The sequence below is a fragment of the Paramisgurnus dabryanus genome, chromosome 1 (genome assembly GCF_030506205.2).
Source record: "Paramisgurnus dabryanus chromosome 1, PD_genome_1.1, whole genome shotgun sequence".
In the NCBI taxonomy this organism is placed as follows: Eukaryota; Metazoa; Chordata; class Actinopteri; order Cypriniformes; family Cobitidae; genus Paramisgurnus; species Paramisgurnus dabryanus.
Window position 1 is genome coordinate 47,129,893 of NC_133337.1, and position 22,359 is coordinate 47,152,251.

General features: G+C 35.8%; 1 protein-coding gene across 1 annotated transcript; it reads right to left on the reverse strand.

The window, feature by feature from the left end:
• Positions 1 to 1,380: 1,380 nt before the first annotated feature.
• LOC135744532 (uncharacterized) lies at positions 1,381 to 16,307 on the reverse strand. Its single transcript, XM_065262725.2, has 7 exons — positions 15,723 to 16,307; positions 8,743 to 8,826; positions 8,420 to 8,508; positions 8,156 to 8,341; positions 7,534 to 7,671; positions 2,879 to 3,071; positions 1,381 to 2,560 (listed from the first exon to the last, which is right to left on the reverse strand). The coding sequence occupies exons 1-7, from the start codon at positions 15,967 to 15,969 to the stop codon at positions 2,253 to 2,255; spliced, it is 1,245 nt and encodes a 414-aa protein (XP_065118797.2). The 5' UTR covers positions 15,970 to 16,307; the 3' UTR covers positions 1,381 to 2,252.
• Positions 16,308 to 22,359: the final 6,052 nt, after the last annotated feature.

The following is a 22,359-nucleotide window of genomic DNA, read 5'->3' on the forward strand; positions in this document are numbered from 1 at the left end:
GGGTCAGTAAGTTTAGAGATTTAATTTTACCCTCAACACTTATATCAGTGGTGATGTAATTTGATTTAAATGAAATTAAAATGTTAAAAGATACTTTAAAACTTTGAAAAATATGCAAAATATTCTGTTCCAAATTATTAAGCAAGATGTAGTTCTCCTACAATATGGGTATAAAAAGATCTTAAAGACAAAAAAGTGTGCATTATTTAAAAAAAAGCAATTAACGTCCTATAACAATTTATATTTAATGGATCTAAACAGAAATTATTGAACTGTTATAAGATTTATGAGTGATTTACAGTACAGAAAGATTTGACTATATAAAGGCTTATTAAAATATTTTCTTAGGAAAATATTAGGGAAATGCAGCAATAAAAAACCACTGTTAAGAAGCAAAAATGTATTTAAACCGGCTGGTTTTTTTCTGGAATTCCAAGAAACCCTTTAACCCGGGATCATTAAGTGCATAAAACTGTATTTCTACCCCTCCCCCAAAACAAAACTTGCAAAAATGAAACATTTGCTGTGAGATCAGAATAGTGTCCCCGTCACTATACTGGGATGTTAGGACCCACACAGACCAATTGTGAGCACCCCCTGCTGGTCTTACTAACACCTCTACCAGCAGCAACCTGGTTTTCCCAGGTGGTCTCCCATCCAAGTACTGGCCAGGCTCAACCCTGCTTAGCTTCAGTGGGCAAGCTGTCTTGGGCTACGGGGTTAAATATGTTTAAAAGATACAGTCAAACCAGAATTTATTTAAACACCTTCAACATTTCTCACATTATCATAGTTTATTCACTAATGGTAATAAAATATCATAAGAACTAAGAGTTAAATTATTTAATTTGATATTTCACTTTGGCCATCCTTCTAGTAGACTGTCTCATTTATAGCTGTCAGCTGTTAAATATAAGCACACAATTACAATACCAATGTAGGTCAACCAATAACCAAGCAATGCTTAATTTAGTTCAGTCTGTGGTGTAAAAGGTTGCATTAGTAATTAAAGAAAATAAGTTTGACTGTATATTGACTAGACAGTGGCCTGATCCCCTTTTGATGTCTATTGCTGTGAACGCAATCACTGCTTTGTCATCATGACGATGTCTCTCTGCACTGTCTCATCATTATGGGAAGCTCTTATATAACACTTGATGAAAATAACAAACCTAGAAAAATGTCACAGGTTGTTTGCTTTTCTTTTTTTACCAAACTTCTTCTGGTGCTCAGTGTATGAAATACAACGGAAGTCAAATCATCACACAATTTATTGTAAAAACATTTAAAAAACATTTTAAAAAACATTTTAAAACACTGAATTGTCATTAAGGTTGAAGTATAGAAAACTGCTCATTGTAAAAAAACACACAGGCATAATTATTGCAACACCCCTTTAATAGTATAATATAATAGTGGAAGTCTTGGCTTGATTTTCAAACCGGGTAAAAGATGGTACATTGCACTCTTAAAGGTGCTAAAAGTGGTTCTTCCCAGTGATGCCACTAATAAACCATTTTTCTCTACAAAGAACCCTTTTGTGCAACATAAGGTCCTTATAAAGCCATACTGTTATATTCATGTCAAAGAACCTTTAAGAATCTTTTTCTTTAAGAATGTACACATCTTTTTTCTTTAAGAAGTGTAATTTTTACACTTTTTGTGGAGTGTAAAAAAATGGCACTTTTTTGAAAATATGCTCATTTTTCAGCTCCCATAGAGAATATTTGTACCATTTTGTAATCCATTCAGCTGATCTCTGGGTCTGGCTGTACCACTTTTAGCATAGCTTAGCATAATCCAGTGAATCTGATTAGACCATTAGCATCACGCTAAAAATAACCAAAGAGTTTGGATATTTTTCCTATTTAAAACTTCATTTTTCTGTAGTTACATCGTGTACCAAGACAGACGGAAAATTAAAAGTTGTGATTTTCTAGGCAGATATGGCTAGGAACTATACTCTCATACTGGCGTAATAATCAAGGACTTTGCTGCCGTAACATGGCTGCAGGAGGCGCAATGATATTATGCACTGCCCGAAAATAGTCCCCTGCTATTAAAAGTTGTCAAATGTCGTACCGCCAGACCCAATGATCAGCTGAATGGATTCCAAAACGGAGGAGCTCTAGAGGAGCTGAAAATTAGCATATTTCCAAAAAAGTGTCCCTTTAAGTTCCGCTGGAGTTTTTTTTTTTTAGATAAAATGAGACTGTTGTGAAAACCGTTGTCTTGGATGAAAAGTATTGTTTTCATGCTGTTTTGACGAACTTGTATCTGTGCTGTTGAGCCACAAACCGAGCCTTCTCTATAGCCAGTTCAGTATCTTCCTCACTGATACCCAGATGCCACACAGCCCTGACTGCATTTCCAACATGAGGAAACATCAGCACGTGGACCCCCTGACCCAAAGCCTTCACCTCCTGCTCATCAACCCTTGCCATACGCTCACAGAACTCATTTGGGCTCATCTGCTGGTCCTGAAGACAAAACTTTAAAATGTTTGTTTCCACAGTGGCCAGGTCCAGCTGGTACAGAGGAGGGTCACACTGTATAAGTGCTACAAGGAAAAAAAACAAAAGATAGTGAGTCCTTAAGATCACTTTCCTTTCAAGTGCAGAGTTGCTGTGTGCAGGAAAGTCTCTAAAAGCATCATACAAACCAATCCAAGTCACTTATATTATAGAATTGGTAATTAAATAATTTGCAGCAACTGTCAAAAGATTCTTTAATATGGCTAATATTGTCCATATTATTATTATAATCTAAGAATATAAAAAAAGCTCTCCATATGCAGTTTAACTAATGGAGCATTGCATCACATTGACCGTGTTTGTGCAATGTTGAAGGTTTAAAGAACTTTGTGGGTTTCTGTCACCTTCAGCAAAGCGTCTGGCGTTCCTGTGGTCCTCTTCCAGTCTGCCAATCATGTCCGACAGGGCGATCCTACCAGCTGCTGCTAAAATACCCGCTTGGCGCATTCCTCCACCAAGTGCCTTGCGGGCACGAGCTGCTCTCTCTATGAAATCTTTGGACCCACCAAGCATGGATCCTACAGGTGCCCCCAGTCCCTGCCAAACAGCAATTCAGTCTCTGTATTTGTGGTTTTCCAGCTCTTTGAATGACATGGTAGTGAAATAGTAAAAACTAAATCTGAAAGGAAACATACAGTTCAGTCTGTATACATTTACATTTGTATTGCGAAAACATCTTATGAGGCACTCAAGGTATGAATTTTATCATTATGTGTGAACCTTCGAATCCACAAGCTTTGTGCTGCTGTCATAAACATTTTTCCTGCATTGCATTGAATGAATGGAATTTTTTTTACAGAAGCCACATAATGCATTTCATACACAAACCATTCGACAACTTACATGTACTTCATGCTTATTTTAAATTCCTAAATTCTGTACATACAAACTGAAATTCAAATAAATGAGCTTTACATTGTGTTTTTAAAGATATTTTAAAGTTTTTTTTTTCATTCTAATTTGGTGCAATTTTAGGAGGATCTTTTATATGTATTTATATGTCATATGTATTCAGTGATGTACAGTACTGTGCAAAAGTCTTTGGCCACCATGCTACCATTAGATGTGTTTTTTGCAATTGTATAGCGATCATATATAATTATTTCTCAGTCTCTCTATTAAAATACAACCATAAAATACAGGAAATGTTTATATAGTATAAAAACAGGGTAAACTCCCCTTCCATGTGCGCAGTAGGCAGCTGCAGGATCTCTTAAACATAAATGAAATTAAATCCTAATTTTAATTTAATGACTTTAGGACTTCAATCTCCTCAAAAAAGCTCAAGATGTGTTTTGTGCAAAGAGAGGTCACACTAAATACTGACTGATGCATGAAGAAGACATTTAGTTCTAAAAATTGTTTTGTTTTTAATTTTATGTACAAACTTCCTGTATTTTCTGTTTTCATCTAAAAAAAAGAGTGAAAATAAAAAAAACTTTGCTAAAACAACAAAGCTGGGGATGGTGGCTTAAAACTTTTGCACAGTACCTAATGAACCATTGTGTTTTATTACCTTATAATGCGCCTTTTTTATCTACATACACCGCGGGCCCCATTAAATGAAAAGTCGCGATTTTGCACCGCTATGTTTTTACCGTAGCCCTAAACAGACAAACTACTTTACAGAATGCATTTTGTCTCTATATTGTCGCAGACGAGGAAATCTTTGAACTGTGTTGGCCACCGTAGCTTCTCTATGTGCTTCGAATGAAGTTTGTTGCAATTCACAACCTCACCAATAGATGTCACTAAAATTTACACATAGCACCTGTACACAAGTCCATAATTTATTTGTAAATATGTAATAAAACAATTTTATTTGTATGCCCACAGATGCCCTAATATGTGTACATAGACCAGCATTTACAAACAGCAAGGATTAAGGCAAGAAAACATCCCAAACATACATTTATACACTTAAGTATTAAGCACAACACAAATGCAAACTTCCTTACACATACAAACTATAATATCACTATAACTTAATATATAATATAGCACCTGTTCAAATGTTTAAGTATACAAGCATCTATGAATAACTGGAATAGTGATGGACTGAGAGAGTCTTTCCCATAGCATCTATAATAACAGATTTATTATTCATATTCATATTTATAAGGCCCGAAATACATTTAATGGCTGTCAGCGAGAGGGAAAGATAAATACTCTGTGAGAGAAAAAGCTCGCTTCCTGAGCAATGCAAACAAGAAGCATAATTAAAATGCAAATGTTGACATCTTCTCTAAGGATTGAGGGTTGGGAATGATTCGTATTTTTCCTTAAGGTTTAGTTAAATTGTTTGTGTATGTGGTGATGATCTCAGATATAATAAGGGTGTCATTTCAAATTCCAGGTATGATTACACGCATGTCATCAGAGAAAAAGATTACACGTTTGATCCTATGAATAAAAATAAGGCTTAATTGTATGGATGTGTGAGATTTCACACCTTTAGTGTTCAGGCTATGAAGTATTTGAACACCGACTTCAACAAGGTCATTTATCATTGACTCCATCACTTAAACTACTCTCCGGTGGGAAACTTACACAATGTCTTTCGACACTGAGATGAGGAACTGAGATTGTTCGGAATGACGGAAGAAACCTAAAAAGCACTGTTCTTAGAAATGAAATTACATTAGAAAAAACTCACTATACTCTTAAAGGAATATTCCATTTTCTTAAAAGAAAAATCCAGATAATTTACTCACCACCATGTCATCCAAAATGTTGATGTCTTTCTTTGATCAGTCGAGAAGAAATTATGTTTTTTGAGGAAAACATTGCAGGATTTTTCTCATTTTAATGGACTTTAATGGACACCACCACTTAACACTTAACTCAACACTTAACAGTTTTTTCAACTGAGTTTCAAAGGACTCTAAACGATCACAAACGAGGCATAAGGGTCTTATCTAGCAAAACGATTGTCATTTTTGACAATAAAAAAAACAAATATCCACTTTTAAAGCACAACTTCTCGTTTAGATCCGGTCGTCATGAGCTAGCGTGACCTGACGCAATACGTCATGACGTCAAGAGGTCACAGAGGACGAACGCAAAACTCCGCCCCAGTGTTTACAAATGTGGTGAAAGAGGACCGTTCCTACATTGTTGTGTCAACTGATACTAATTAATGTCTTTGTGTCAGTTTATTGTTTAAAATGGTCCGCAAATGTGCGTTTTATATATGTAACACGTGACCTCCCTACGTCACTACGCATTTACGTTAGGTCGCGCTGGACCGGACCTAAACGAAAAGTTGTGCTTTAAAAGTGTATATTTGTTATTTTTCTTGTCAAAAATGACAATCGTTTTGCTAGATAAGACCCTTATGCCTCGTTTGGGATCGTTTATAGTCCTTTGAAACTCCATTGAAAAAAACTGTTAAGTGTTGAATTAAGTGTTAATTGTTGGTGTCTATTAAAGTCCATTAAAATGAGAAAAATCCTGCAATGTTTTCCTCAAAAAACATAATTTCATCTCGACTGAACAAAGAAAGACATCAACATTTTAGATGACATTGTGGTGAGTAAATTATCTAGATTTTTCTTTAAAGAAAATGGAATATTCCTTTAACTTGAGTGTGACATTTTATTACAATTGCAATTTTGTAGCTTTTAACATACTTTACTGTAACATAAAATAGCGAGAATAATGTTTATTACACTATTGTTCAATTCATGTTATATACGTTTTTAAATTATTTTTCGGTAAAGAGCTTTAGTAAATTACTCAGCGTATTGTGGCCCTATTATTTACTATAGTTTGGTTGTTGGACCAGGCCACACCCCTAAATGCATTGAAGCAACTGCCATAAGATTGGTTGATTAGATAATTACATTAATTTGAAATTGAACAGGTGTTCCTAATAATCCTTTAGGTGAGTGTATAGTATATCTACTATAGGATCAGCTATATCTGGCTCTCTTTTAAGGGTTTTATCCCCAACAGGTTTTTCTCCTAGGAGTATTTTCCCTTGGGAGTCAAATTAACCCTTTCGCCGCCATTGACAAGATATCTCATCAATTAAGAGAAAACCGCTTCCCTGCCAAAAGCTGATCACAAAAGAACTACTGAAGGTAGGATGAAAGGTTTTTTTTTTTTTTGAAAGCAGAGGGTCTGTTTTTTTGAAAGCAGAGGGTCTGTTCTTTCATTTGGTATATTGTATGTTTATATATTTAAAGAAGAACATTTTCTGGAAGGCATTAAACCTTCATGAAAACGCTGGCAACTCTTTTTAAAAACGCTGGTGGCGAAAGAGTTAACTTAAAGGGGACATTTCATGAAATTTGACTTTTTTATGTTTAAGTGCCACAATTGGGTCCCCAGTGCCTCCTTCAACCTAGAAAATGTGAAAAAGATCAACCCAGTTACTAAGTTTTGGTAAACCATTCTCTGCAAGCATGTGAAAAAATAGGTAATTGTAATTTGGCTCCCTCTTGTGATGTCTAAAGGGAATCATACCACCCCCTAATTTTGCATTATCCAACCATGGCACTGCCATTTAGTGCAGAGATCAACTTTTTTGCACTTTAAAGGACACACCCAAAAAACAGCACATTTTTGCTCACACCTACAAAGTGGCAATTTTAACATGCTATAGTAAATTATCTATGGGGTATTTTAGGCTAAAAATTGACATACGGTTCTGGCGACACCATCGATTTATTTGAAATCTTAAAAAAGTCTTATGAAATGTCCCCTTTAAGTTACATTACTATTCTGCTCATTGGTACAGTTTTATCTTAGCAGCTGACTTTACTACTTTAATTTTTATTTGTTCTTTGATTTTTCTGTTTTCTCTTGTTTTTATTAATGTACAGCTGCTTTGGAACTTTTGTGAAAAGTGCTATATAAATGAAATAAAATAAAATTGAATATTTTAAGCAATAATAGCAATTTTTTTCCTACTATGGAAGTCAATGGTGCTTCTGGTTTCTACTTATTATAGGAAGTGTGCGTATCTGAAGATTTTATATAAAATATCACTTACCTTGGATAGACACACACTGGCGGAGTGGCAATGTTGTAGTATAACAGAGGGATGAACACCCTGAGCAACGGCTGCATTCATTAACCTCGCTCCATCCATATGCACTGCCAGACCAAACTTATCAGCCACAGAGCGAAGCTTTCAGCAAGAGAAACATACACTTACAGTTACATTTACATTCAAAATGCTTTATAGTAAATTGTACACTGTATGGTCAGAAGTATGTGGCCATTGCTGTGATTTTTCAATTCATTGGCATTATTAGCAACTACTGTTGTTCGAGGAGGGTTTTCCACTAGATGTCTGAACATAGGTGCTAGTATTTGTTCTCACTCAAATACATGCTTTTGGCCATATTGTGTATTTTCTCTTTTGTCAAAAACACTAAACACATATGTCTTGAATGTGTAGGATGTGGCAAAATCAAACCTAGAGCAGTAATCTTGCAATGCATAAAACTGTTTCTGCAGCAGTGCTATGTTTATCCACTTATTTACTACATGAATGTTCCCAGACATGGTGCAAATTGAAGGACTTTGCCGCTCACGGTTCAGCTCGAGGTGTCTGGTAGCCCCAGGATTATCTCACACACATTTCACAAACTAATGTTCTGGTCACTAACCTCTTGCAGGAATGAGAGTGGAAGGACTCGCCCTCCCTGAATATTGTGGGTGTTTTCCACACACACCAGGCGAGAGCGTGGGTAGTGTGGGTCAGGGTAACCGTGACGGATCTTGAACAGTAGCTGGTCTAGATCAAAGGTGCCATCGGTTAGTGTGGTTACTGTTACAGAATGGACACCTGCAAGCTGCCAAGACAAGAGAAGACAATTTACAGATAATGAGATGATGACCGTGGAGGACTTTTAGAAAATAATTATTCATACCTGCGCACATCCACCCTGCTCATAGATGTGAATATGAGAGAGGTCACCTACTATCATCTCATCTCCCCGTTCTCTGCAGTGCACCATAACTGAGAAAGAGAGAGAGAGAGAGAGAGAGAGAGAGAGAGAGAGAGAGAGAGAGAGAGAGAGAGAGAGAGAGAGAGAGAGAGAGAGAGAGATGCATGGAAATACAAATGAAGAATAAAAACGAATTTAGCTGGGTTTTCACAGACTGGGTCACATATGTGTCCATTTTACCCGTAAGCTTTAACCAAGTTACTATTGTAAACAAGTTTTATTAATAGCTCTGGGCATCAACATACCTGAAATCAGATTACCCATCGTTCCTGTGGGGACAAATAAAGCAGCCTCCATACCAAACATATCAGCAGCTTCTTTTTGTAATTCTGCAAAATGGCAAAAAGTATCATGTATATTATGTTTGCACTGTATGTGCATGTGTGTAAATATATTATACACTACCAGTCCAATTTTTTGGACAGACCTAATTTTTTATAAGTAAATAAATTACAAAATGTAGTTAATTATTAAAATAAATATTTAGTCTAACATTTAAACAAAAAATTATTACGAAAATATGGGACCTTTAAGTAGCACAACTGACGTGTGGGAATCATGTAGCGACCACAAATATTTATATATCTAGCATTACAGTATTTCAGTAATTCCGAAATATGGTGTTATACCTTAAATTTGTGAGAAAAACATGATATAGGGCCAATGTTGTTGTAAATATAATAAGTAGGTACAGAAAAGGTGTCTGTGGGCGTTTCTCTATATGACGGCTGCATCCTCCGGAGGTCGCATATGCAGGCTGCATACGTCATCAAACCTGGTTTATTTAAATTAACTGAGCCTTACATTTGCAAGTCATAAGCGTATTACAACAATTTATGATAAACTAAGAATAATTGTCAACTTTATAATTGTTAATATTCTGAAATATATTCTGAAAATATAGCTGTAGACAGCGATACGGGGCCAAGCAACAATGGTCCTGCAACACGCAACGAAGCTGAAAGGACATGCAATTGAAGAATGCAATGTAGCAGATATGTATGGGAACTATCAGCACACAGGACTCAGAGATGAGAATGAACATAATGAAAAAAAAAAATTTTGAAGTATAATATTTATGTGCATGTTGAAAGAAGGACCGATTAGTCCAATGCTGACCTAGAAAACAATTGAACCACTAAAGCATCATACATGTTACACATGAGACTTAAACCAAAAGAGCACAAACGAAATAATACCTCTTAAAATAATAAAGTAAAATACAAATAATGAATTGAAGCTTTTGACTCTAAAGTAAGAGACTTCAATTGCTGCCCTAGCCAGGATTTGAACCCATGATCTCCAGGTGTCATGCCTGTCACTCATCTGGTTGAGCTACAGGGGAGACATACATACAGACAGCTGCTTAAGTTAGATTGCTGAAGTGACAATGTGTATGTTCAAGTTTGGAGAGATTTTTCTCAAGAAGAGAATATTTTTTAAAACCCCTGTAGGTAGTCAAAACTGTTCGAACATTTGACTCTACATGACACAAATTTGTCAACCATTTTGATTGCCGCCGTATGGTGGATTTGAACCCGCAACCTCTGGATTTCATGCCCATCACGCATTTGGTTGAGCTACTGGGAAGGCATAGATTACCCCATCAAATATTCTCCATAGAAGTTTAGTTGATTAAATGGTTTAAAAGTTATTCCTGTTGACAAATGTATTACTTTTGAACAAAGATAAATATCAAAATTATGTTTGGTCATTTCTATGTGGCTCGGTCCAAAGATAATCTGAGCCAAATTGTGTAACAATTCAACAAACACTGCAAAAGTAGTAGCAAAAAAACTGAATACTGTACTTTTCAAAATGGCCGCTACTGCATATTTGAACTGGTGATGATGCTTGGCCACCAAATTACTGCAAGCCGTGCAGAACATGGAAAACAGACTGGTTGAGAATAATAGGTGAGAATAAACTCAAAACAAATATTAATAGAAAAACATAACACATGCATCAGACGGGATTCGAACCCTCAACCTCTGAGTTTTGATGCATGCGTTTAATAGACTGCGCTACACAGGCAGTGTAGCCAGCCAAGGTTTTCAGAGCTGCAAACATTCAAATGGCCCAATCAAGGAAGGTGCAGACATGACATTGCAGAGCAGAAATAACAAAATTACAATTTATATGAGAATCAGATAGTTTAAGTGAGAACAGTTAAAGTTAAAGTCAAGAAAAACATGTTGTATAGGAATGCACAACATGTTATAATACAGTCATAATAATTTTAATGAGACAATGTCACAGGGACAGTCAACTTTGGACAGGTATTTCTCGGGAATGGCAGAGAATATCAAAAATGTGTTTGGTCATTTCTGTGCGGATTGCTCCAAAGTTTATGTGAGCAGAGCCTGGCATAAAAAAGACTTAATTTGCAAAAGTAGTAGAGAAAAAACTACTTCACATATGCTATGAAATAAGACATGAACAGAATGTTGAAAACTGACAAATGAGATATCGTTGCAATCGACATAAACCAGTGAATAAAAATTCACAAAGAAAATGAATATCAGACAAAGTTTTCAGAAGTTATGGGCTGTTTTATATAGTTTATGAACCCTAGGTGGCGCTGTCTTCAGATTTCCCAGGTACCTTTAGGACATCATACCAATGCTTCCTACCGATTTTTGTGCCGATACATTATATAGAATAATAGTTATCCCAATTTAAAACAAAATTCAAAATAGTGTACAGGCGGTTTGGTAATTTCTGGCATAATATATATCGACAGATTTGTCATGAGCCAAGGAATCCATAGACACCAAGATCATAATTTTCTATCAAACATTTCAATAGTTATGGGCAAAAATAGCCATTTTTCATATCTCATGACCCATAGGTGGCGCTGTCCTCAAATTTGGCATGGTACCCCCAGTTCATGGTCCTTATGAAGGGTACCAAGTTTCATTTCAATTGATCAAAGAATGACCGAGATAATGACTCAGAACGAATTTTGGGTCGACATCGATAAATGTACGCATTTATAACTTTTGAACAAAGATAAAAATCAAAATTCTGTTCGGTCATTTCTCTGCGGCTCCGTCCAAAGAAAATTTGAGCCAAATTGTGTAACAATTCAAGAAACACTGCAAAAGTAGTAGCAAAAAAACTGAATACTGTACTTTTCAAAATGGCTGCTACTGCATTTTTGAAATGGTGGTGGCGATTGGCAACCAAATTATGACAAGCAGTGCAGAACATGGAAAACAGACTGGTTAAGAATAATAGGTGAGAATAAACTCAAAACAAAATCTTATTAGTAAAACATAACACATGCATCAGGTGGGATTCGAACCCTCAACCTCTGAGTTTTGATGCATGCGTTTAGTAGACTGCGCTACACAGGCAGTGTAGCTAGCCAAGGTTTTCAGAGCTGCAAACATTCAAATGGCACAATCAAGGAAGATGCAGACATGACATTGCAGAGCAGAAATAACAAAATTACAATTTATATGATAATCAGATAGTTTAAGTGAGAACAGTTAAAGTTTAAGTCAAGAAAAACATGTTGTATAGGAATGTACAACATGTTATAATACAGTCATAATAATTTAATATGACAAAGAGACAATGTCACAGGGACAGTCAACTTTGGAGAGGTATTTCTCGGGAATGGCAGAGAATATAAAAAATGTGTTTGGTCATTTTTATGCGGATTGCTCTAAAGTTTATGTGAGCAGAGCCTGGCATAAAATAGACTTAATTTGCAAAAGTAGTAGCGAAAAAACTACTTCACATATGCTATGTAATAAAATATTAACAGAATGTTGGAAACTGACAAATGAGATATCGTTGCAATCGACAGAAACCAGTGAATAAAAATTCACACAGAAAATGAATATCGGACAAAGTTTTTAGAAGTTATAGGCTGTTTTATATAGTTTATAAACCCTAGGTGGCGCTGTTTTCAGATTTCCCAGGTACCTTCAGGACATCATACCGATGCTCCCTACCGATTTTTGTGCCGATACATTATATCGAATAATAGTTATCACAATATATGACAAAATTCAAAATGGTGGACAGGCGGTTTGGTAATTTCTGGCATAATATATATCGACAGATTTGTCATGAGCCAAGGAATCCATAGACACCAAGAGCATAATTTTCTATCAAACATTTCAAAGGTTATGGGCAAAAATAGCCATTTTTCATATCTCATGACCCATAGGTGGCGCTGTCCTCAAATTTGACATGGTACCCCAGTTCATGGTCCTTATGAAGGGTACCAAGTTTTATTTCAATTGATCAAAGAATGACCGAGATAATGACTCAGAACGAATTTTGGGTCGACCTCGATAAATGTACGCATTTATAACTTTTGAACAAAGATAAAAATCAAAATTCTGTTCGGTCATTTCTATGCACCTCGGTCCAAAGATTATCTGTGCCAAATTGCGTAACAATGCAATGAACGCTGCAAAAGTAGTAGCGAAAAAACAAAATACTGTACTTTTCAAAATGGCCGCTACTGTAATGGGTGGAGTCTTAATGTAAGGTGTTCATTGTAATGAGCGTGAGGAGAGCAATCAGATGTACTAAGTAGAATTTTTGTTGATCAAATTATTCTAGAGTTATAACCATTTGAATATTGAATTTTTGAAGTGTTGGTGGCGCTATAGAGTTAATGCTAGAGACCCCATATTTGGTCACATAACTATTTAGGACCACCACTACAAGTGTGGCAAATTTTTTTCATTTTCCTATGTACGGTTCATAGGGCTGCCATAGACTCCCATTGGGGAAGAAGAAATATAATAATAATAATAAATATAGCTGCAAGCAGCAATTGCGGGGTCAAGCACCTTCAGCGCAATGAGCACCCAAAGCACAGCAAAAACCACACGACGCAGCAAATGCGCAAAGCGCAGAAAGCGCGCAATACAGAGCCCGAACCCGAAGCAAAGCAAATGCAGAGCAGAACCACTGCAGTGCGGAGCAACAACAGTAAAGATGGCAAAAATATAACACGTGTGGAAAACCAGACAGGTCGAGAAGAACGTGTTAAAGGGAACACAAAAGGAAATCTCAATAAGTGAAAGTAAGAGCTGGGATTCGAACCCATGACCTCAGGTTCCCAAAGCAACGCACTAACCGCATGCGCCACTGAGTAAACGATTAAACCACTGAGTTGGTGTGTCCAAGCTATAGAATAGAGATTTAGAGCTGTAAACATTGATATCCAGCAATTACCAAACGTGCAGAAATAACAACAGAGAGCACAAATAACTGAAATACAATGTATTGTATGAAAATCACAAAACTTAAGTGAGAAAAAAGTTAAGACAAAATATCACTGCACATGGGGTTTGAACCCATGACCTCAGAATCTCATGGCATGTGGTTAACCAGATGCGCAACTCAGCTAACACAGCTCAAAGGGCAGCAAAAAACAGCTTAGGTGCTTCAAGGATTGACGTGTGCCAATCAACACAGATGCAGAACTGACAGTGCAAAGCAGAACTATCAGAAATACAATGTATATGGGAATCAAAAAGCTCAAATGAGATTGAAGACAAGAACATCATTCTGTATAGTAATGCTATACAATGTAATATACAGTCACATTAATTTACTATGACAAATAGACAACGTCACAGGCACGGTCAACTTTGGAGTGGTATTTCTAAGAAAGAGAACAGAATATCAAAAATCTGTTCGGTCATTTCTGTGCGGATTGGTCCAAACATTATACGAGCAGTACCTGGCATAAAATAAACAACATTTGTAAAAGGAGTAGCGAAAAAATAATCTACCATATGCTTTACAATAACACATGAACAGAATGTTGGAAAATGACAAACGAGGCATCGTTGCAATCGGCATAAACCAGTGAATACAATTTCACAAAGAAATTAATATCAGACAAAGTATTCAGAAGTTATAAGCAGTTCCATGAGAACTGTTATAGTTTATAACCCCTAGGTGGCGCTGTACTCTGACTTCCCAGGTACCTTCAGGACATCATGTCGAAGCTCCTTACTAATTTTTGCGCGGATATGTCCAATAGTTCAAAAAATATAACAAATTATGTGAAATTTCAAAATGGCGGACAGGCGGTTCGGTCAAACCCGGCATAATACACATCGACAGATGCGGCATGAGGTAAGCAATCCATAGACATCAAGATCATAATTTTCTGACAAACAGTTCAGAAGTTATGGACAAAAATAGCCTATTTTATTATCTCATGACCCATAGGTGGCGCTGTCACCAAATTTGGCATGGACCCCAAGTTCATGGTCCACATGAAGTGTACCAAATTTCATTTCAATTGATCAAAGAATGACTGAGCTACAGCTTCAGAACCATTTTTGCGTCAACCTCGTTAAGTTTGCGCATTTATTACTTTTGAACAAAGATAAATATCAAAATTCTGTTCAGTCATTTCTATGCGGCTTACTCCAAAGATCATCTGTGCCAAATCTCATAAGAATTGAACAACATTTGAAGGAGGAGTAGCGAAAAAATGGAATACTGTACATTTCAAAATGGCCGCTACTGTAATGGGTGGAGTTTTACTGTAAGGTATTAAAATCAACAAGCATGAGGAGAGCAATCACGTGTACTAAGTAGAATTTTCATAGATCAAGCGGATCAGAAGTTATAACCCTTTGAACATTGAATTTTTGAACTGCTGGTGGCGCTATAGAGTTAGTACTAGAGACCCCATTTTTGGTCACATGACTTTTTAAGACCACCACTACAACTGTGCCAAATTTCATCATTTTCCTATGTACGGTTCATAGGGCTGCCATAGACGCCTATGGCTAAGAAGAAGAAGAAGAAGCAGAATAATAATAATAATAATACTAACAATTACAATAGGTGTCTCAGCACCTTCGGTGCTTGACCCCTAATAATAATAATAATAATAATAATAATAATAAGAAGAAGAAAACCATCAATTGCAATAGTGGCCTGCCGCCCTGTGGGCTTGGCCCCTAATAAGTCTTGAGGACAGCCTACATGCGATTAAGCAACGGCCAGTAAGATGTACATGGTAACGACCACCTCTAGTGGCCATTACAGGAACAGCACGTAAAAATAAAAACAAAACAAGAAGTAACGGGACATCTATCTAATCTGTTATAATGTTAGTAGCATGACCTTTCTCTTTCAACGAATGGAACCGCTTACATAATGATCACTATTATGGGTCGAATTATTTGTTTTGTAAAAATAACAAACTATGCAAGCACACAACACTAACCATTAACAGTTGGATCCTCTCCAAACACATCATCTCCGACCTCTGCCTCCGCTATGGCTCGGCGCATGGCAGGTCCGGGTTTGGTGACCGTGTCGCTCCGGAGGTCCACTGTGCGGACTGCCGACCCTGATGTTACCGCCGGGGATCCGTGATACAGCCGCGCCAGATCCACGGGCAAAACACGAGGATATTTCTGTAAGCACTGACGGAGTAAACGAGCTGAAAACGTGAATGTTTTGGAGGCCATGTCTTCTCTTTTCACTTATGCTATATACCACAGTAAGGTATTCATGCACAGGACTTTACTGAACTTTGGGTTACAGTAGTCGCAAATCATTGATTCGGAGACCCTTGCTCTAAGACATGAATAATGGATTTCGTTGACATCGATCAGTTGAACGTTACATGACTTCTCAAAACCGCATTAGTCCAGGTATGCATATGCTCTAAAACACACAGGGACCACCAATAAACCCTTGTAATAAAACAGCTGATAAAACCCTTATGATAAAAAAGATTTTATTTGATGTGTGACTATTTCAGTATTCATGGTGTTTTATTGGTTCCCATCTGCCAGATCCAGCATCTCACCTTACCAGGGACCCACAGAGGCCATTATAGTTTCCATTAAAAACGATACGATTCCCATTATAATAGTCAAATGGTTTCTGGTGTTTTTTAGCAGGTATAAGCTTAATTTTTCTGGCAACACTTTATAATAAATTTGCATTAAAATATTTACAATCAGTACTCAGGCCAGTAACCTCATAACATCAGAGATTTTGTTTTACTTGCATTTGAGATTTCTTCCAGCTATTTGAGGTTAAGAAGAACCAATAAATATAACAACCTAATAGTTTCTTTGAACATAAAGCAGTGTGATTATCCACGTTTGTGCACAACAGGTTAGGCATTATGATGCAAAAAATAAATGTGATGTCCACGTATGGTCTTAGGAGGTTAAAGGGATAGTTCCCCCAAAAATTAAAATTCTGTCCTCATTTTCTCACTCTCATGTTGTTACAAACCTGTATACATTTCTTTTTTCTGATGATCACGAAGGAAGATATTTTGAGAAATCTTTGTAACCAAACCGTTCATGAGCCCCATTTACTTCAACAGGATTCTCTTTCCCTATGGAAGTAATTGGGCTCATGATCAGTTTGCATACAAACATTCCTCAAAATGTCTTCCTTCGTGTTAATCAGAACAAAGACATTTTTACAGGTTTGTAACAACATGAGAGGGAGTAAATGATGACAGAATTTTTATTTTTGGGTGAACTATCCCTTTAACTATGGTTTTACATTAAGGTTAGTGATCAGAGATGTGTTATTTTAAATGGGTATATTTTATGTTAACCACTAGTCCAACGAGGAAATAATAACTTTTACTAAAGGAAGACAAATAATATACAAACAATGTGCCTGTGCATGCTGACCTTTTAAAAGATTTAATTGTGGTGTCATACACTGTCCACACGTGGGCGCTCATGTTTAATATATATGGAGGCTTAGCAGCACGCACTGAGGTCTGGCCTGGACAATTGTGCTTCTGAATGGGACTGCCCTATAGAAAATATTTTTTAAATGCAATATTCATTAAATACCACCAATATTAATTATTTTACTGATACTCCCCAAAATCAAATAAATATGCAGATTTGAGGGATTTACTTGGATGCTGGCTTTAGAATGTATTGTGAGACTTAGAAATTGCATTGGTATGAATGGCATTGAATTGGAAATATAAATAAACCAATTTCGGAAAGCAAAATATATCAAAATATTATATTATTGAAAAATATAATATTTTTTATAAAATAATAGCAACATACAGTATCTACATCACACACATGCACATACACAAATATATATATATATATATATATATATATATATATATATATATATATATATTTTTTTTTTTTTTATCTGGGAAACTATATTTTTTTATGCATAATAATAAATGCTTAATGCATAATAATAAATAATAAAGTAAAACAGCCATGTTGACCCCAGAATAGATATAGCTCCTTAAATTCTCTTTAAAAATCAACTCAGGGTGACACCTCAAAAAGATGCTTAATAAAATGTTAAGAAGAGTTTATTTGTATCGATTCTAGACAAACAGTGACTATACTGACAATATGTAACATAATTTGAAATATTAATTTTTTCAGACACAACATAATTCCCAAAAATTATAAAATGGATAATTACAACATCATTACTTTGATATATTATACAAATTTAAGGGTGGGGAAACAAGTTTAGCAACCTTGACTCCTTCATTTAATGCCATGCTTAGTAATACACAGTAGGCCTGCTTTATTTTTGTGCCATTTTGTAAACAGCACTGCGCATATACAGATTTAGCAACCTGAAGCATCTAGACATGCTTAACATGTTTGCCGAATTCATCTGCATGTCTCTGATTGGTTTTTGAAGACACTCCCTTTTTTGAATCTTGTAACCATGCCCTATTATTACCTTTTAATTGCAAAAATAACATCACAACATATGTCAACATCTTTATTTAGAAGAGAGTAACTCAGCAAATATGTTCAGAATGTCTAGATGCTAGCTACAAATGAAGTGTCGCCCTCACATACTTAGTATGTGTGGAGTAACGTGATCTTATTTACACTCAGGACTCAAACCCGTAAGGCCCATCCTCCAGTGATGTCATACGGTTAGGAGCGGAGGTTTCCTGGCCTTTACGGGCTCTGTTTCAAGCGACTGATCTTGCCAGGCTGACTCTAATAAAATCCTGCGGGAGGTGTCAGGAGAGGTTGTGAAAGTGAGTCCAGCAGCTGTCTGGGTTTCCAGTAAGATGCGAGGGGGGTAGATGGGGGCCAGGGTGTGCCAGTTGGCACTCGATTCTTACATTATATTCAAATGAGAGCATTTGTCATTGATGTCATTGGTATGCTGGACTCTGGTTGGCATTACCATATTGAGATTGCATGACTCCCAATATGTTATTCATTTTTTGGTATCCATTCTGAACGATTATCCATTATATTTTGCTTTGGAGGGTTCAAACTAAGTTAATGCTGAACTATTGTTATTTCATGGTGTTTTAAAAATGGCCCTCATACATCACTAGAACATCCAGTCGAGAATATGAAATAAAACAGATTGTCCTAGATTGATTTTAGGCATGGTTTATTCCTCCTCTATCAGTTTGTGTACTTATATATTAGTTTTTACTGCAGCTGCTGGCTCGGTGCCTGAAAAATGTGCTACACATGATTTTTTCTGCCCTTGTATAAAAATGACTTTTTCCTGACTGAAGAAACAGCTCCCTGTTGTGAGAGAGTAATTGCAATAAGAGGAGGGTTTACTGGAAGTCAGTTTGAATAAGTTCCCTTCATTCTTCTGTTTTTTTTCCTCGCTAAGATTCTCATGCTGATTTCATTGCATATTTCTCTGACCAAAACTATGCATGAACGGACTGTATGTTATTGTAAATGCTGCATATTTTCACTGGAGTGGGATGGGAAAAGGGGTTTTCGGTAAAACTCAGCAAGTGCAGACGTTTGCGTGTGTTATGCATGTTCTGAATAAGGATTATTGTGTTCAGATCTGTGCCGATAAGCCGTGAATTGTGGCATTTGCTTTTTTTGTAAATATTGTAAAAATGGTTTCCTTTTGGGGCAGAGGCTTCACGCCGTGGTTGCTTTGCTTTTCTGGATCCTTAATAACAATGCCAGGAAACCATCTGAATAGCATGTATGTTATTTATTTAAAATGCAGATTGTAAGGTTAGTTGTAACGTGTGTGAGTGACAAAACAAGGTCCTAAAACTTATTTTCTTTTAAATGGATGTAATGCATATTTTTGAGACAGGAACAGTAAAAAGTTTTATTTATTGAACAACATTTTAGTACATTTTAATGATTTTTTCAAATTGTTTGAAAACCACATTCAAACAAATGTCAGGTGGGTCAACCAATCGTTGTATAATATCAAGTGTAAAAACAATTATATACAACCTTATTAGGTAAAACTATTAGCTAATAAATCAGCTTATTAAAATTATTTACTTTAATGTTTTTAATTTCTTACTTAAAGCATTCATAGCAGCACCCTTTGACTTTCTGGTTGCACCACCTGACCTCTGCAATTAATTTACATTTAACAAACATAAGCATAACCTGGTATAAGTTTTGCATGTGATATAAATTCAAAAACATACTTTTTTAATAAATTAAAATAAAAAATAAAATTTTTACATTAGTTGTACCACGTGACACCAGGGTACCCATTACATTAAAATAATCTTTTTAGTATTTGACAGAAATTATATTTTGAGAGAATCTTTTTTTATCAGCCATAAAGACCACCTGGGGTTCACGGGATGATATTTATCACTTCTCAATAAAAGGCCAATGATTGCTACCTTGACATTTGAGAACACCCAAATTAAATTAAAAGTTAAAAGTTATCCTAACAATTATATTTGCAAAATTTTTTATAGGAAAGGTTTTTAACAAAAAATCATGCAAATCTTATTTTGAATTTTTAATCATTAAAACTGCATTTTTAAAAGTTGCCTTAAAGACTTTAAAATAAAATTCTGTCATTTACTCATCCTCATGTTGTTCTAAACATGTATGAATTTCTTTTTTCTGATGAACACAAAAGAAGATATTTTGAGAAATGATGGTAAACACACAGCAGATAGTGACCAATGACTTCGATAGTAGGATAAAAATATGTTTGTAGTATTTTGATAAATGATGAAGAAAATATTTTGATAAATAATGGGAAGCACACAGTTTACGGTTCCGTGTACTTTTTCGTAGAATAATTCATATATTAAAAATATATATAAAAAATTAATATATCACTTATTTTTCGTTTCCCATGTGACCTCCAAAATAGAATAATGAATGAACGAAAAAGTACACGGACCTTGACGGTACCCATTAAATTCCATCATATTTTTTATTCCAACTATGGAAGTCAATGGTCACTATCTGCTGTGTGTTTACCATTATTTCTCAAAGTATCTTATTTTGGGGTTATCAGAAAAAAGAAATTCATACAGGTTTAGAACAACACGAGGATGAGTAAATGATGACAGAATTTTTATTTTAAAGTGAACTATCCCTTTAAACAGTCTGAATGGACCGTTGCCCTATATCTGCCATTTTTTCAAGTTTGTGATACCAAAAAAAGAAAATGTATTTAAACTATATAAAGTGACCCATGTCATAAATGTATCAAGTTATTTTTTTAAAGCACATCATGCCCCTGTACACAGAACTATGCATGTCATGTCATTGACCCACATTCTGTACCAACAGCAATGACAGCAAGCTTTTATCATGTGCCATTAAACCCAAAATGGACAGATACAGCCTAAGGCTCATTGTTTCCCGGTTAGAGTAATTGAATGCACTTGCTAAACATAGTCAGTAGTGCAGGATTGAACGGTGATATCACAGAGCCTGGAATCCGTACATTCTATTCTTGTGATGTTTACGGCAACAGTACATAAACACCCATGGGATACTGTAACCCAATGTAAACGGTCTGGGTCGGATTTAACTTCGGATTAAAAATTGACACCATTTTTCTAATTGTGGGTGTTGAGTCCATCCAGGTGGATGCAAGGTCCAAAAATAACCTTTTGCCACATCTATAAATAGAACAAAAGAGTGAATATAAAATTATTTTGCCTAATATTATTGTTTCATTATGGGGCAGTTTCTCGGACAGGGTTTAGATTAGTCCAGGACTAGGCCTTTGTTACATTTGGACATTTAACAAAAAACCTTACACAAAACAATACTGGTATGCATTTTGAGACAAAACAATAACCCTGAAATATGCCAGTACAAGATGTTTTGAAATGAAAGCAGCTCAAACATTTTAGGATAAGCCCAGTCCGGGAAACCCCCGTCTTTAAAGATGTATACATTTAACATCCTTATTGTCATATGTTACTAGGTACAATGAAAATCTTAATTAGTTTTCCACACGAGAACAGGATGGGTAATACAAATAAATCAAATAAAGGATACAAGAAAGTGACAGTATTGAGTTGAGGTGACAGATGGTGGTAATAAAGTGTTGTCAGTGTATGTGGTATTGTTTTTAAGGTCTCAATACTAGTATAGTATAAGGTTTAGGTAAGCTAGCCATGTACAATGTCAAAAAAAAAAAAATGGTCCCTGGGGCCATACCCTTTCAGAAAAAGTGTGCATATAAGTACCTCAGAGGTACATACTGGTACCAAATGTATATATATCTTTTTAAAGGGTATTGCCCAAATTTGACCATTTTCTCTGACATTGTCTGATTTGGGCTCCCTGCTGAAAAACAAAACAAAAAAAAATTACAGAAAATTCTAATGGGTTCCATTAAAATACCAATTTTTACCATTAAAACCACTACACTGTAGTGTGTTTTTGGCCATATTCCATTAGAACCAATACATAGAACCAATACATACCATTAGAGACCAACAAAAACCAATACACTGTAGTGTGTTTGGGCCATATTCCATTAGAACCAATACAATTCCCAATAAAACCATTGGAATTTTCTGTAATGGTTTTATTTTGTTTTTTTCAGCAGGGCTGTCATTATATATGATAAGGGCCACTATAAAGTGCATATAT

What these genes read in the sequence shown, in the direction of transcription:
- LOC135744532 (XM_065262725.2), bottom strand. Translation starts at nt 15,969, where the DNA reads ATGGCCTCCAAAACATTCACGTTTTCAGCTCGTTTACTCCGTCAGTGC. An exon ending in CACTCTCATTCCTGCAAGAG is followed by an intron (nt 7,672 to 8,155) that starts GTTAGTGACCAG and finishes TCTTGCTGAAAG; the next exon opens with CTTCGCTCTGTGGCTGATAA. An exon ending in CGCCAGACGCTTTGCTGAAG is followed by an intron (nt 2,561 to 2,878) that starts GTGACAGAAACC and finishes TTTTCCTTGTAG; the next exon opens with CACTTATACAGTGTGACCCT.